This window comes from Trichomycterus rosablanca, chromosome 16 (assembly GCF_030014385.1).
Source record: "Trichomycterus rosablanca isolate fTriRos1 chromosome 16, fTriRos1.hap1, whole genome shotgun sequence".
In the NCBI taxonomy this organism is placed as follows: domain Eukaryota; kingdom Metazoa; phylum Chordata; class Actinopteri; order Siluriformes; family Trichomycteridae; genus Trichomycterus; species Trichomycterus rosablanca.
Window position 1 is genome coordinate 27907700 of NC_086003.1, and position 16294 is coordinate 27923993.

The 16294-nt window shown below is 40.9% G+C and overlaps 1 protein-coding gene across 1 annotated transcript; it reads left to right on the forward strand.

The window, feature by feature from the left end:
• The first annotated feature begins 10813 nt into the window (after positions 1 to 10813).
• wdr73 (WD repeat domain 73) lies at positions 10814 to 15929 on the forward strand. The gene is made up of 8 exons (XM_063011697.1): positions 10814 to 10866; positions 11527 to 11594; positions 11730 to 11815; positions 12715 to 12800; positions 13720 to 13787; positions 13882 to 14043; positions 14803 to 15165; positions 15652 to 15929. The coding sequence occupies exons 1-8, from the start codon at positions 10814 to 10816 to the stop codon at positions 15900 to 15902; spliced, it is 1137 nt and encodes a 378-aa protein (XP_062867767.1). The 3' UTR covers positions 15903 to 15929.
• The last annotated feature ends 365 nt before the right edge of the window (positions 15930 to 16294 follow it).

Here is a 16294-nt window from a genome sequence, read left to right on the forward strand (position 1 = left end):
GTGCATTTAAATAAAATAAAGATATTTTAAAAGAACCGTGTTCCACTCTTCCTGTACAATTACAGACACTTTACGTCGGCTTTACCTTTAATTCGTCAGTCGTGTGTAGATTAGGACCCCTGTAATGACTCTTCATCTCGGCGGGCGTATGAAGAGAATATGAACGAGTGAAGCAGAACCGCTATCAGGGGCGATGATGATGCTATCTTGCTAGGAAATGAGAGTATCTTACATTTCCCGTTAATAGACATCTGTGTGATGGAATACAGCAGCTAGATTATGTAAATGAGGCAGAAAAGCTTTCGACTTTCTGGCAGGAGACTTCAAAGTAGCAGCGTTGGTCGGGGAATTAGTCTGCCAGTTAATCTCAGTGGATGAAGGCGTGGAGGTTTCACATGGCTAATAAAACCACGACCTTATATAGAGAGATCAAAGTGGGCAACTATCAATTCCCCCTTAAAGTGAATGTTTAAAGATACAGCCACTCTGCTTATATATACAGAAAAAGTTGGGACAGTGTGGTCTGTCTGGTCAACTTCATATGACTGTTAATGAACATCCATTCCTACATTTCAGGTCTGCAACACATTTCAAAAAAGTTGGGACGGTAAAGCATTTACCACTTTGTAATGTTGTCAATCCTGCTCACAACTATCTATCTATCTATCTATCTATCTATCTATCTATCTATCTATCTATCTATCTATCTATCTATCTATCTATCTGTATGTCTGTATGTCTGTCTGTATATCTATCTATCGATCAATGTATCTATCTATCTATCTATCTATCTATCTGTCTGTCTGTCTGTCTGTCTGTCTGTCTGTCTGTCTGTCTGTCTGTCTGTCTGTCTGTCTGTCTGTCTTTCTCACTTTCTTTATTTTTTCCGTCCATCCGTCCGTCCATCATTAGATGGAGAGTAAATGATGAAGCAGAGATGAAGATATCTGAGTCACGCCTCCCTCACAGACGAGCTCATGACGTTCCTGCGAGACGTTTGATGCCTGACATTTCACTGGTTTCATCTTCAGTGCCGTTTCTGTCAATCACACACCTACACAGGGCCGGTCTAATTACTCTGACATTTCGGGTTTCATCCGCTCTTAAATTCACGTCATAGAAACAAACTTTAGCGTCTGTATGAACAGGAGTGCATGTTAAATTAGACCTGAAGCTGCTTGTGGTGTTGCAAGTCACATTTTTTACCACACTCACTAGATAAAGCATTTAGGGGGTTTTGAACTGTGGGAAAATAAATGTTTAAGCATTGCACTTAAACATTATCTGGGCTGCCCTCTCCGTGCCAATGTGGGCTTTTCAAGATGTGTTTCCAGTCCACAATAAGGCCACATCTTTAATGTCTGTGTGGGCCCAATGTGGACTATCTTGTGAGGGCTGTAAGTGGCTTTCCCAAACCCACGCCTACCACAATTAGCCCACAGTGGGTCTGTGGGGACGTTAATGTTGGGATGGGTCTCTTCTTAATATGTAATTTAGTAGAATGGGCAGTGGTGCGTACGATCCTGAGACTGGTGACTATATATCTATATATCTACAGTATATCTATATTCCAGTATACTGTGGGGGCCACTAGTCAAAATGCTTCCATTTGTTATAGTTTTGAATTCATTTATTTATTTATTACATCACAAAACATTTAATCAGCATAATTTAGTTAAAAAGTTGAATTTAATAAATATACATGGCATGTGGCTCGTGGGTAGCACCATCACCTCACAGCAAGAAGGTCCTGGGTTCGATTCCCAGACGGAGTGATCTGGGACCTTTCAGTGTGGAGTTTGCATGTTCTCCTTATGTCTGCGGGGATTTTCTCCCACAGCACACAGATGTGTATGTGAGGTGAACTGGAGATACAAAATTTGACATTGACCTTAAACTTAATTGAGCTTCTGATGAGCCGATCAAATCCACCTGCTGGAAATCTTGTGTCTAGTGTTTCAACGGAAAGAACAAGGTTCGAGGAAATCAGATTTTTTGTACCCAGACAGTATGAAAAATGCTTAACGTGAAAAATAAAGCATAACGTGGCTTGTTGTACTAAAACAATGAGCGATGAATTTGGGCAGTACAGAGCGCTTACAGGTGAAGCTTTTTCGACTTTCCCGAGAACCCCGAGCTACAAAACATGAAGTTAATATGGCTAAACATGTATTTAATGATTATTTCACACAAATGGATGTTCGTGTCGTGATGTTTTATGTTGGGATGAATTGGAATGCTCACTGCAAGCCAGGTATTAATACAGAACATCATTGCCTGACCTTTTTATGTTCTTTTCACTTAAAGTTTTATGCTGATTATATAATTTGTATTGACTTTGTATTAAATTCAAGAATGAGTGGTGGTCTAGTGGTCTCAGACTTTGGTCTCTGCTGGTTTGACTAGAGAAAAAGCACAAGCTGTGACTTTATGTTGAGAAAAATGGTCTGGATGGTCAGATGTGATCCAAAGACCACAATATACTGTCCACAGTCATGGAGGCTTTGCATTGCCTTGCATTGATTGAAATCTTGCTTGACTGTGAGCAGATGTTTTTTTCAGGTAGAGCAACAGTGTTTCTCTGTGTTATCCCTAGTTTTTAATACTAAGACCAAAAGTATTGATCCATGGACCTCTGGTACTGCTAACCCTTGTGTTAGTCCTGACCACGGTATGCATGAAGCAGACTCAGAGTCTATTAACCAAATAAAAATCTGCAGACGTTTTATAGCTCCCGTTCACATCGGTCCATTTAAGAACGGTCAGAAGTTACTGACATTATGCCGTCTGCACATGGGATCGCTGAAGACGGGAAAGTCGATGGAATAAGTTCAGAGCAATGCAGTCGATCAGGTGAGTGGACTTACAAGGTGCTGCTAAGCGTCTCCTCTGCGCAAACGGCACGAACGCTTTAGCTCTTGCAGATCGATAGTTAATTTGGGGAAGGCTTGGCAGGAAGTGAGATAGAAAGGTTACACACTGCTGGTTATACTGTTCCAGAGCTGATTTATGTTGAGACTTGGTTCTATGATTTGAATTTATTCTGAATTGATTCAATTTTAGTTCTGCATTATTTTTACATGAAGGGAGGCTGAGAAATGTAAGTATTATCAGAGTATATCTGGGATTTTAGTGGAAACCTTACGCGGAATAGAAGGCTCGTTTTGACGCCAACTTCAGAATGCTTCCCTTGACACTTATTTTAACTACTGCAAGCCCAGGTTCCTTAATTATTTATTTACAAGAGACCCATCTCAACAATTATGTCCCCACAGGGGGACATTGGGCCTTGGGAAATCCACTTACAGCATTTATAGTTTAGTCTACATTGGGCCCATATAAACATTGAAGTATTGGGCTCATTGTGGGTAACACTGTCACCTCACAGCAAGAAGGTCCTGGGTTCGATCCCCAGGCGGGGCGGTCCAGGTCCTTTCTGTGCGGAATTGGCATGTTCTCCCCGTGTCTGCGTGGGTTTCCTCCGGGAGCTCCGGTTTCCTCCCACAGTCCAAAAACATGCAGTCAGGTTCATTGGAAACGCTGAATTGCCCTATAGGTGAATGGGTGTGGGTGTGTGTATGTACGTGACTGCCCTGCGATGGACTGGCGCCCCATCCAGGGTGTTACTGTGTGCCTTGCACCCATTGAAAAGCTGGGATAATGCATAAATGTATACGGCTGCTGCCCACGTGTCGAAGGGGGCGTGGGTTAGCTTCGTTCTCCTCAATCAGAGCGGGGATCGGCAAAGGTGGAGAGGAAGCGTGACGCAATCGGGCAATCGGATGCGCTAGTTCGTTATTAAGCTGTCATTACAAAGATCAGCAATTTAATAGGTCAAAACCAGAGAAGCAAACAAACAATACGTTTAATTTTTATTTCTTTGGATAGATTTTATTTCTTTATCTTTTAACTCTAACTATGTGGTGGAGGGTGTGACAGAAATACTTGTGAATCTTTAATGCAGATCTTTTTATGGAGGCTGTGATTTGTTAAATTATATAAAAATAATGTTAGTTTGATAAGGCTGCACTATGCAAAGTGATTTTTCGTGTTATTTTATGACAGGTACCTTTGAACACCCCTGTACTGAGCATAAGGAATTTTAGTGCCAGTACAAAGTCTTGTTTTTTCATTTTAATTTTTTACCATTGGTAGGTGCTTGGACACTTATATAAGGATTATTAAAAAAAACCAAGCTTCTTTGATTCCAGTCTCTTCCCACAGGACTTTTTTTCAGTTTCATTGTGAGAACACAACGTACACAATGTGCCAGAAAATAATGTATTCCTTATTGGCGGGGATCTGTAATGGGGAAAAGGGGTTGCAGATAGTATGTAAAGTGTTTGGGAAGGGACTTTCAGGGGTTGAGGGGCATCGACAGGTGATATTTGGATGTTTCAGTGTTTTTAAGACATCCATTGACCACATTTGTGTACTGTGTACTGTGTAACATGACCAGTTTTTGGGGCTAATATGGTAAAAAAAAACATAATAACAGATGATTAATGCACTATAACATTAACTATATTAACTATAACATTTCTGCACTATAACATCTATGTATTCATCCATCCATCCATCCACCCACCTGCCCATCCATTTATCCATCCATCCATCCATCCATCCATCCATCCTTTCAACCACCCCTCCATCCAAATGCCATCCATCCATTCATATTTCCATCCATCCATATTTCTATCTATCCATCCATCCATCCATCCATCCATCCATCCATATTTCTATCTATCCATCTATCCATCCATCCATCCATCCATCCATATTTCTATCCATCTATCTATCCATCCATCCATCCATCCATCCATCCATCCATCCATATTTCTATCCATCTATCTATCTATCCATCCATCCATCCATCCATCCATCCATCCATCCATCCATCCATATTTCTATCTATCTATCCATCCATCCATCCATCCATCACAGTCTATCTGTCTGTCTGTCCGTCCGTCCATCCATCCATCCATGATGCTTTTTCAAAATATCTTTGATTCTTCAGTACCAAGTTACTTATAATTACTAAAAACACTCCGACTACACGCTGCTCTCCATCTTGGTTTACACTTACTCACTTCATGGGCTGCATCCTAATCGATTAGGTTCTGAAAACAAGCTTGATGTCATGAAAGTGGTCTGCTAAGAGGAAAAAACGTCAGTGGCAGAAAGTAGACACATTCTTACCGGCTGATGGTCGTTTCACATTTAGGTTAAACAGTTAGATGTAGAATAGATGCTGCAGGAGGCTGTTTTTGTAATGTGGTGTTTTATATGTGAATATTATAATCTTTATTCAGTGTTGCTTCAGCATTATTATCTGCTTGTTTTAATGGTTTATAATCACACATTGCAGGGTACATTAATTAATTGGTGGCATTTTGATGGTTACATGCATCGTCTCAGCACCACCATATGTTACCGCCTTGTTTGCGCGTCGTAAAAATAGAGAACTGATCAAAATGTGGGTGGTTCGGATCCTACACAACATATGACATCTCCATTTGTTCAAGACTGGATGTGTGCATCACAGTCGGGGTTTCAAAAGTAAACGTGAAGACAGACTCTACCTGATGTGAGACACAACACAGTCAAAAGTATGTGGACACCTTAGTAATCAGATACACTCGGTCAACGTCTCATTCATTACTTGTTTTTGGGGTCTGTTGGGGTGTTCCCTTACCCTGTAGTTTCTACACTCACTGTCTATTTTATCAGCTCCACTTACCATATAGAAGCACTTTGTAGTTCTACAATTACTGACTGTAGTCCATCTACTTCTCTGCATGCTTTGTTAGCTCCCTTTCACCCTGTTCTTCAATGGTCAGGACCCCCACAGAGCTGGTATTTTTTGGGTGGTGGATCATTCTCAGCACTGCAGTGACACTGACATGGTGGTGGTGTGTTAGTGTGTGTTGTGCTGGTATGAGTGGATCAGACACAGCAGCGCTGCTGGAGTTTTGAAACACCTCACTGTCACTGCTGGACTGAGAATAGTCCACCAACCAAAAATATCCAGCCAACAGCGCACCGTGGACAGCGTCCTGTGACCACTGATGAAGGTCTACAAGATGGCCGACTCAAACAGCAGCAATAGATGAGCGATCGTCTCTGACTTTACATCTACAAGGTGGACCAACCAGGTAGGAGTGTCTAACAGAGTGGACAGTGAGTGGACACAGTGTTTAAAAACTCCAGCAGCACTGCTGTGTCTGATCCACTCATACCAGCACAACACACACTAACACACCACCACCATGTCAGTGTCACTGCAGTGCTGAGAATCATCCACCACCTAAATAATACCTGCTCTGTGGTGGTCCTGTGGGGGTCCTGACCATTAAAGAACAGGGTGAAAGCAGGTTAAAAATGGACAGTGTGTGTAGAAACAAGGAGGTGGTTTTAATGTTATGGCTGATCAGTGTATTTTTCAGTAAGCTTATAGTAGCATGATGGTGCCAAACATAAATAAAAGAGAAATTCTCTCATCTGTTATTATAAACTTGTAAGCACTTAAATCTCTAGAATGTGACTGAATGTTGTAAGAGCCCAAACTATTAAACTATTAAACACAACCCCGCATCGTTTGAAGTAATTTACCAAAACACACAGTTAACACGACATATTCGGACAGGCTGCATTATCTCTCCATTTTTTAAGCCCGGATTCATGTTTTAAACTGCTGGATAATAAAGTGCTGTTCACAGGAAGCAGTCAGCTGTGAAAACACAAATCCAGAAGCTTTTAATGACGAGGCCGCTTCAGCAGGCAGGAATGTAATAAGCTGACTTGTCGAGAAATGGCACCAATAGCAGTTCTGTTTAAAAAAAAATACCCAGAATCTCTTTACTAAGCCCCGTTTATACTGCATGTTTTTGTGTGTTGAGTTTCTGGAGCTTTTAGCAATAAGTGTGAGTTTAAGCAACTAATTAGAAGTTGTGTACTTGGCCGTGGGCTACGAGTAATTATAAATAATTCATATTTATAATAATCAGATTTTTTAAACATTTTCACAGTAAAATTTGAATATTATGCTGGATACTTTGCTATATACAGCCAAAAGTATTTGGACACCTGCCCATAGGTTTGTTGGATGCCCCACTATGTGATCTTTTCAGCTAGAACTGTTCTAAGAAGTCTTCCCACAAGACTTTGAAGTATGTCTGAGGGAATTTGTGTCTATTCGGTCAAAAGATGACACTATTTGTATGTCTGGGCAGTGATTTTGGTTTAGGCAGCCTCAGTTAATGTTCCAGTTCATTCACTGGAGTCCTCAAAAAAAAAACAAAGCAGACACAAGCATGCAGTGCCACTGTGTCACTGTCTGCATTAACATCCTTAAAAATAAAGAAATATAATCTAACCTTTGTCCATAACAATAACAATCAACAAAACTATATCTGAACTAATAATATTCACACTTTTTATGTTAAGTCAAGTCAACTTTATTCATATAGCGCTTTTTACAATAGACATTGTCTCAAAGCCACTTTACAGAATCCAGGACCAACAGACCAAAAACCCCTGTTGAGCAAGTCGAGGGCGACAGTGGCAAGGAAAAACTCCCTTAAAATGTTCTGTTAAACACCATTCATTTAGCAATACAGAATTATTTGCATAGGTCAATGTCAACAACATCCAGAAACGCCACTCCATGCTCTGTGCTTGAGTATATCTAAAATGGCCTTATGCACAGAAGAACTGTGTATTGTTCATGTATAAACTACTTAAATAGGAACTAAACCTGCACTTAATAATGTATCTTTAAATTGTTTTGGATAGGAGCTTTTGCTGTAAATGTAAAAGTAAATGTTGTGGTCTGACAAGTCGACCTTTCAAATGAAAACAATGGACATAAGGTTACCGGCATATAGTTTAAATGCCAGGGTCTGTCATGGTATGGGGCTGTATTAGTGCCAATGGCATGGTAACTTGCACATGTGTGAGGACACCGTTAATGCTGATAGATTCAATTATTCATTTATTCATTGTCTGTTTTACCACCGCTTTATTCTGGTGGGTGCAATTCATTAAGCGAAAGGCAGGGAACACACAGGACAGGTCCCCACTCTATCACAGGGCAACCACCCACCCACACCCCCACCCCCACCCCCACACTCACACACACACACACACACACACACACACACACACACACACACACACACACACACACACACACACACACACACACACACACACACACACACACACACACACACACACACACACACACACACACAGCTAGGGCAATTTCATATCTGCAATTTACCTTTGAACTTCACAAACAGACTTCACACAGAAAGGACCCAGATCGCTCCACCTGGGAATCAAACCCGAGACCTTCTTGTTGTGAGGCAACAGTGCTACCCACAGACCCACCGCACATCAGCATGGCTGCATATTTAGAGAGTGGGCGCTAGACTGGCCTGTCTGCATTCCACACTTTTGTTTCTTTAAAAACAAGATATGAGGATGAAGCCCAGTACAGTTCCACACAGTCCCCAGATCATTATTTGGTGTGGTGAAAAGTAAAGCTATTAAAATGTTGTCGTGACTATTTTAAAGGCATTAAATCTGTGGAAAATTTTTACTCTTTACCAGCTACATCAGAGAAACCAAACCGAACTGGATTAGGTGATGAAAGTAGAGTGGTATGATTTGAGGTACACTGCAAATCTCTGAATGCAAGTGTGACACCTGGTGGTTGATTTAAATGCACTGTTATAAAGGTGGTGCAAAGCATCAGGGTCCTGGGTACAGAGATAAAACATTGGCTTGTTCAAACTTTGTCTACTATAAAAGCTTGATCTCACATGAGCTGCACAACAGATGTTTTTGCAGGTAGTCTGGATCTCGTTTGCAGTCCTAGCTTGGGGGTGTGTGTGTGTGTGGCACTCTGACCTTGATTATTTTTACTCATTGTTACAACAACCAATTGAAACAATGAATGCACACATTGGTTCTATATATGATGCTCAGTTTTGATAATGATAAAAAATAATAACCAAAATACACACAATAATAGGAACAGAAGGTTAGGTTTACAAATACCCTTAAGGTGCATGTATTTTAATATATATTCAGTCAAAAACTGTTGTCTTTTCAAGACTGAATGATTGGAACACACACTTCTTTTGTCCAAAAGAAACTTTCTTGAAATTCACAAGAGAAAATTTATCTAGATGGTCTTACATTAATTAAAACCAGCTGAAAGACGGCTGTTGCTTATCACGTTGACCAAAAAAAAAGGTGAAAGGCTATCTATTTTGTGCACCATCCTTTAGGCCCATGGGGCTGTAAAGCTTGCTTAAGAGCTTAAAAGCGTTTGCTAAATGCTGTAAATGTAAAATGTAACATGTGTCCACATACACTATATTGCCAAAAGTATTCACTCACTTGTCCAAATCATTGAATTCAGGTGTTCCAGTCACTTCCATGGCCACAGGTGTATAAAACCAAGCACCTCGGCATGCAGACTGCTTCTACACACATTAGTGAAAGAATGGGTCAGGAGAACGGTACCTGTCTGACTGTATTGTGCTGGGTGTAAAGTGTGGTGGAGGGGGGATTATGGTGTGGGGTTGTTTTCCAGGAGTTGGGCTCGGCCCCTTAGTTCCACTGAAAGGAACTCTTAATGCTTCAGCACACCAAGAGATTTTGGACAATTTCATGCTCCCAACTTTGTGGGAACAGTTTGGGGATGGCCCCTTCCTGTTCCAACATAAATGCGCACCAGTGCACAAAGCAAGCTCCATGAAGACGTGGATGAGTGAGTTTGGTGTGGAAGAACTTGACTGGCCTGCACAGAGTCCTGACCTCAACCCGATAAAACACCTTTGGGATGAATTAGAGCGGAGACTGTGAGCCAGGCCTTCTCTTCCAACATCAGTGTCTGACCTCACAAATGCGTTTCTGAAAGAATGGTCAAAAATCCCCATAAACACACTCCTAAACCTTGTGGAAAGCCTTCCCAGAAGAATTGAAGCTGTTATAGCTGCAAAGGGTGGGCCGACATCATATTAAACCCTATGGATTAAGAATGGGAGTCACTCAAGTTCATATGTGTGTGAAGGCAGACGAGCGAATACTTTTGGCAATATAGTGTACTTTTGCCTACGTCGTGTACATGGGTGCAAATCTTACCAGTTAAACAAGATTGTGCAAACAGTTGAACTAATTTTACACCACAGGCGGCAGAACACGGAGCAAATACTGGACAAGCACTACAAGCAACAGCGTGAAGAAGACATATGAAACGGCTTCGTTTAAAATCACACAAGGTGCACTACGTAGTGCACTAGATAGTGAGTTTTGCTTTTCTGTTTTATTTTAAAAATTGAAGGCATAATGTGGTACATTTATTCGCTTTTAACACCTCGAAATAAACCGATCTGGGTTAGTGTTTAAAGGGTGTAGCTTATGCAATGCAGGGCAATCGTCGTGCACTTAGAAGTGTGTAGGGATTAGGGAGGGTGGTGTCATTTGGACACCAGCAAGGAAATCCGCGGCTGGATTACAAATACAGCCCGAGTGTGCATATATACACTATGTAGTGTGTGTAATTACAGCAGCGTAAGCAGCCTATCTAGTGCACTTTATCTAAATTGTTTGTTGATTGAGAATTTGAATCTTGTTAAACTGCAGCAGTTTCAATCTACTATTTTTTAGCAATGTTTACTGTTTATGTTAACTACGTATAATAATAATAATAACAGCAACTATAAGCATAATAATATAAGGTATAAAGTCACGTAAATTAATAGATTTTTATAAATAAATTCGCCTTCTTGCTCAAACTATGGATCTATCGTCTGATGAATCAGAAGACTGGTTTATAGACTCGTTGCACATGTAAGTATTGCTCATAGATAAAATGCATTCATTTCAATAAACTATAAATTATATTAAAATAATACAAGTCATCTATTTAACTTCTCAAGCAAAACTTAAAAGGGAAACATAGGTTGGGGAAACATACCTGACATTGTCCACAGTCAAGCAAGCTTAACAGTTCCATGTGCCACATATAGACTTGCATAGCAGCCTTTAAGTACTGTGGACAGAATCACTCATGTTCCAGGAGCTTTTAATTCATAGCAAACCTGATTTTTGTGGTTCTAGGATAACATCTGATCATCCAGACAAGGTTCCAGGTTGTTTCCCCCTCAGTCGCGACCACTGTTCCATGTGTTTTGTACTCACAGGCATGTGAGTGAGATGTGTGATTTACATTGTGGCATCTAATGGGTGCAGTCCAGGTTCAGCACAAAGAACTGCACAGTTAAAGAACCCCAAAATGGATATAAATTTATGGCCTTTATTGTTATCAGTGTTCCTGTATGTATTTTTGACCCTGGTGACTTTGCAAAAACACCCCAAAAACGTGCAGAAGTCTTTAATAGTATTAAGTGGAATACATGTGTATGTAAACCTTTGACTGTGTGTGTTCATGCATAATGTACATGTTTAAAGTAAAATCATGGTCTGTTCACTTTATTCATTCTCTTGTAGGTACAAAGACCTGCATGTATTTCAACTGGAGCATCCAACAAAAGTGATCGAGTGGACGGATGAAAAAAGTGAAGTATTTTTTTGTGACCTGCTTCATCTCATGTTAAATGAACTGGAGCCTCAAAACTTTATTTAAAAAAATGTATATACAGTGAAATTGTATTAACAATATTAACAGGTAATTGTATGTGTTTGTGTTGTAGGTATTTGTGTAGCAGGCTACTCTTCTGCAAAAAGTGAAATTCTTGAGCTGCTTTTGCCTCTTAAGTTATATGTAAAAGGGAACCAGGTACATTTTTTACCGTCAGTGTTTTTACGTATTGATTTACCTTAATAATAATAATAATAATAATAATAACAATAATAAATTATTTGAAAAGCGCCTTTCATAACACCCAAGGACACTGTACAATAAAAATAAAAAAAATCTAAGAAAAATTATAAGTAAAATACACATTTACAAATATGGAAACACCAAACATGTGGCACAGTTCTGGGTCACCCAAAAGCCAGCTGGAAAAGATGAGTTTTGAGACGGGTTTTAAACACAGCTGCAGATGAGCAGGCACGTAGCTCAAAAGGGAGACTATTCCACAACTTGGGGCCCGAATGCCCTGTCACCTAATGTACGTAATTTAGAGGGGGGAACTTTTAACAGATGCGAGGTGGAAGAGCGAAAAGACCGAGCTGGAGAATATGATGTTAGCAGACTTCAAAGATATGAAGGTGCGAGGCCGTGTAGAGATCTAAAAACCAGCACCGACAGTTTATATTGAATTCGATATTGAACTGGAAGCCAGTGTAGGTGTTTTAAAGTTTGGGTGATGTGCTCCCAGGATCTAGTATGCAGCTGAATTTTGTACATACTGCAGCCTGTTCAAAACCCTAGCAGGGAGTCCATGAAGTACAGCATTGCAGTAGTCAATTCTAGAAGTTACAAATGCATGGATAACCATCTCTGCAGCAGCATACGAAAGAAAGAGACGGATCCTGGCAATGTTCTTGAGATGGAAAAGGCTACCTTACAAGTATTTTTGATATGGGGCTCAAAAGACAGAGTGGGATCAAAGATCACTCCCAGATTTCTAATCTGGCTAGATGATGAAACTCAGACTCAGAAAGTAATGAAAACCTAACACCATGTCTTTCTCTCATCTGGATTTATTTTTCTTCTATAATGTTGAACAGGGTTTGTGTCCGGAGCGAGACTTTAAGGTGCTGCATGGTGGATTCAGTGACGAGCAGGTCAAGTGTCTGAGACATGTAGGAAACCGGTACTGTTTATTCTGATACGTTTATTTGCTAGTGTAGTCTATATATTAACTTTTTTGTCTCCTGTATCTCTCCATTTTTGTTACATAACTGTTTTGGATAAGGACTTATAGCCGGTCTTACTGACTCATGTCATCTCTAAATTATAAACATGAATTTAAATTATTATTATTATTATTATTATTAGAGGCACTCCAGGTCATTCCAGCTGCATTAAATGTTCATCTAGCTCAGCGTTTCCCAACCTGTTTTGCACCATGGACTGGTTTCATATAAGATATAATTTCACGGACCGACGGGGAAGGGAGGATTTAATAATACTGCTCACAAACTATGTAAAATGAGCTTTTTTCGCTGCAACGAGACGCTGCTTCCACCTAGGTGTGACAATTAGACAATAACACCCCAAATAGAAGCAGTGAAAACCGCTTTTCTAGCAAACTCTAATTATTCATTTTTTCTGTGCGGGCCGGTAATAAATAGCCCACGGACCGGTACCGGTCCGCAGCCCGGTGGTTGGGGATTACTGATCTAGCTATACCAAGAATACCAGTAGGTATTTGTACCTGTAGCTGTTGAACACTGATGGGGATTACTGATCTAGCTATACCAAGAATACCAGTAGGTATTTGTACCTGTAGCTGTTGAACACTCACCGATGATTTTCTCTTGTTTGTTTTCTAATTTAATACTTGATGAAAATACTTCTGTTTTAATTAGTGAAGAAATTAATAAAATTTTTCAGCAGTTCAATTTAATGGGAAAACTGTAATTACCTGCATACTTTGTAGATGAAGTTGATGGGAGCTTGGTTATTGTTGGAGAAATCGCACAGTGCTGTATGAACAATGAGATCAAGCGATTGATTGATTGATTTATTTATTTTACATTGATTTGTTTCTCTTTTTGTTTTTTGATAAGATGCCTAGTGACCAGTGGGCAGCACAGTTCCAACCTTCAGGTGTGGAACATTGGAGGTGATCAGAGCGGTACCTATTCAGTGTTTTTCATTACTAGCTTTTAATTACTTATTAATTAATGCATTTTCTTGTACAAAGTTTAATTTCTAATTTTGCAATCCAGATGTTATAAAGAAGACTGGAGTTATAAACTGTACCGCCACATCAGCCACGTGCAGAAAACTGGCTGCCAGAGTGACCGGGGATGCTTCCGTTCTGCACGGCTCTCTGGTCAGTGATGTTCAGCAGACTGAGATCTCCTCGGGAAAAGTGCAGTACGCAGTAGGTAATGATGGACCCGCTCGTACCATCAGTGACGCTGTTGTTTGTAGTTTTTCAGCATAACGGTCAGAATACACCAATCAGCCATAACATTAAAACCACCTCCTTGTTTCTACACTCACTGTCCATTTTATCAGCTCCACTTACCATATAGAAGCACTTTGTAGTTCTACAATTACTGACTGTAGTCCATCTGTTTCTCTGCATGCTTTGTTAGCCTCCTTTCACCCTGTTCTTTAATGGTCAGGACCCCCACAGGACCACAACAGAGCAGGTATTATTTAGGTGGTGGATCATTCTCAGCACTGCAGTGATACTGACATGGTGGTGGTGTGTTAGTGTGTGTTGTGCTGGTATGAGTGGATCAGACACAGCAGCGCTGCTGGAGTTTTTAAATCCCGTGTCCACTCACTGTCCACTCTATTAGACACTCCTACCTAGTTGGTCCACCTTGTAGATGTAAAGTCAGAGACGATCGCTCATCTATTGCTGCTGTTTGAGTCGGTCATCTTCATCAGTTCAGTGGTCACAGGACGCTGCCCACGAGGCGCTGTTGGCTACATATTTTTGGTTGGTGGACTATTCTCAGTCCAGCAGGGACAGTGAGGTGTTTAAACACTCCAGCAGCGCTGCTGTGTCTGATCCACTCATACCAGCACAACACACACCATCTAAACTGTCTAGCGATTGTGTTCTTTGCATGTTCTGTTTCTCTCATCCTTGGAGCTTTTTTCCTAAAATAAAACACGTTTTTCGTTTGCAGGAACAGACTCGATGGATACAGTGAGCGGCCTGCAGTTTGTAAATGCCAACACGTTTCTTATTTGTGCGAGTAACGGCACGTTGTACACGGGAGACACAAGAGACCCGACAATAAAGCATTACTGTCTGCAAGAGAGCGCTGACGGGTCAGACTGGGTGTTTGGACTGAACACGGACGGCACCTCGTCTGATCCTGCTTCCTGTTCGGCAGCAAGACTTTCCTCCACTGGACAGGTCATTGTGTCTGATCTGAGAAACCCGAGTGCGCCAGTTAAACAGGCTCAGCTTAATCTGAATGTTACCGGGAGTGACTTCCTGACCGTGACGTGGGCGCCAGCTCTGGACAGTCATCTAGCAGTTTCAGGTAAGATTTTTTACACTGCTGGTGTTCGGTCTTACCACAGCATCTGTATAGGGTTTCAGATGTGAGTTTGTTTTTGTTTTGGATCATTGTTCAGCTGCATAACACCGTTAGCTTCTTTTTTTCCTTTTTATGCATTTATCACTCTCTGTTCCTGCTTACTCTTCTTTTGAATCAACTATTGATTCCCTCTCCACCTTCAAATCCCACCTAAAGACTCACTTATTCAAACTAGCCTACGATTAATTTACTTGATTGCTCAATTTTAATTGTATGTCTTGTATTGTCTGTGTATTGTTGTTTAACTGCTCTGTAAGATGTAAGGTGCCCTTGAGTGCTTTAAAAGTCGCCTATAAATAAAATGCAAAGTCCTTCAGTGAATCTCTGTGTGACAAATGTGCAATAACAGGCAACCAGTAGGATAGTAATGACTTATTCACACCACTGTATGTATAACTGAAATAACATTGTTAACATTTTGTCTTATAGGATTTGACGGACACATGCGAGTCTTTGACACAGTGAGCTGGACTGCTGACCCGGAGCAGCACCCCGAGCCCACTTTCATACATCGTGGTCATGAGATGTCACGAGAAGAGAAGATAAATGCCGCCACCCCTCTCGTGGTTACTACTCACGTCTGGCACCCACAGAGGCAGAGAACTCTGCTGTCGGCAGCTTCGGATGGATCAGTGCACGTGTGGGACTGGGTAGATAAACAAGACGAGAATGTAGAATAATGAAAAATAAAAAAACCTTCATGCCTTTTTTTATTAAAAAGAGGATTGTTGTTTTTACAAAACTACTGAATAAAACACGTGTGGGGAAATTCCAATGCAGTGTGCAGCGTCTCACCGCTGCCTGTCCGAGTTCATCAGTTCATCAGTTTATATCAAACACAGTCATGGACAATTTTGTATCTCCAGTTCACCTCACTTGCACGTCTTTGGGAGAAAACCAGAGCACCCAGAGTAAACCCACACAGACACGGGGAGAACATGCAAACTCCACACAGAAAGGACCCGGACCGCCCCACCTGGGGATCGAACCCCAGACCTTCTTGCTGTGAGGCGACAGTGCTACCCACCTAGCCACCGTGCCGCCCCTGATTCAGATGTATAAACCAATCAGA

What these genes read in the sequence shown, in the direction of transcription:
- wdr73 (XM_063011697.1), top strand. Translation starts at nt 10,814, where the DNA reads ATGGATCTATCGTCTGATGAATCAGAAGACTGGTTTATAGACTCGTTG. An exon ending in TTTATAGACTCGTTGCACAT is followed by an intron (nt 10,867 to 11,526) that starts GTAAGTATTGCT and finishes ATTCTCTTGTAG; the next exon opens with GTACAAAGACCTGCATGTAT. An exon ending in TATATGTAAAAGGGAACCAG is followed by an intron (nt 11,816 to 12,714) that starts GTACATTTTTTA and finishes AATGTTGAACAG; the next exon opens with GGTTTGTGTCCGGAGCGAGA.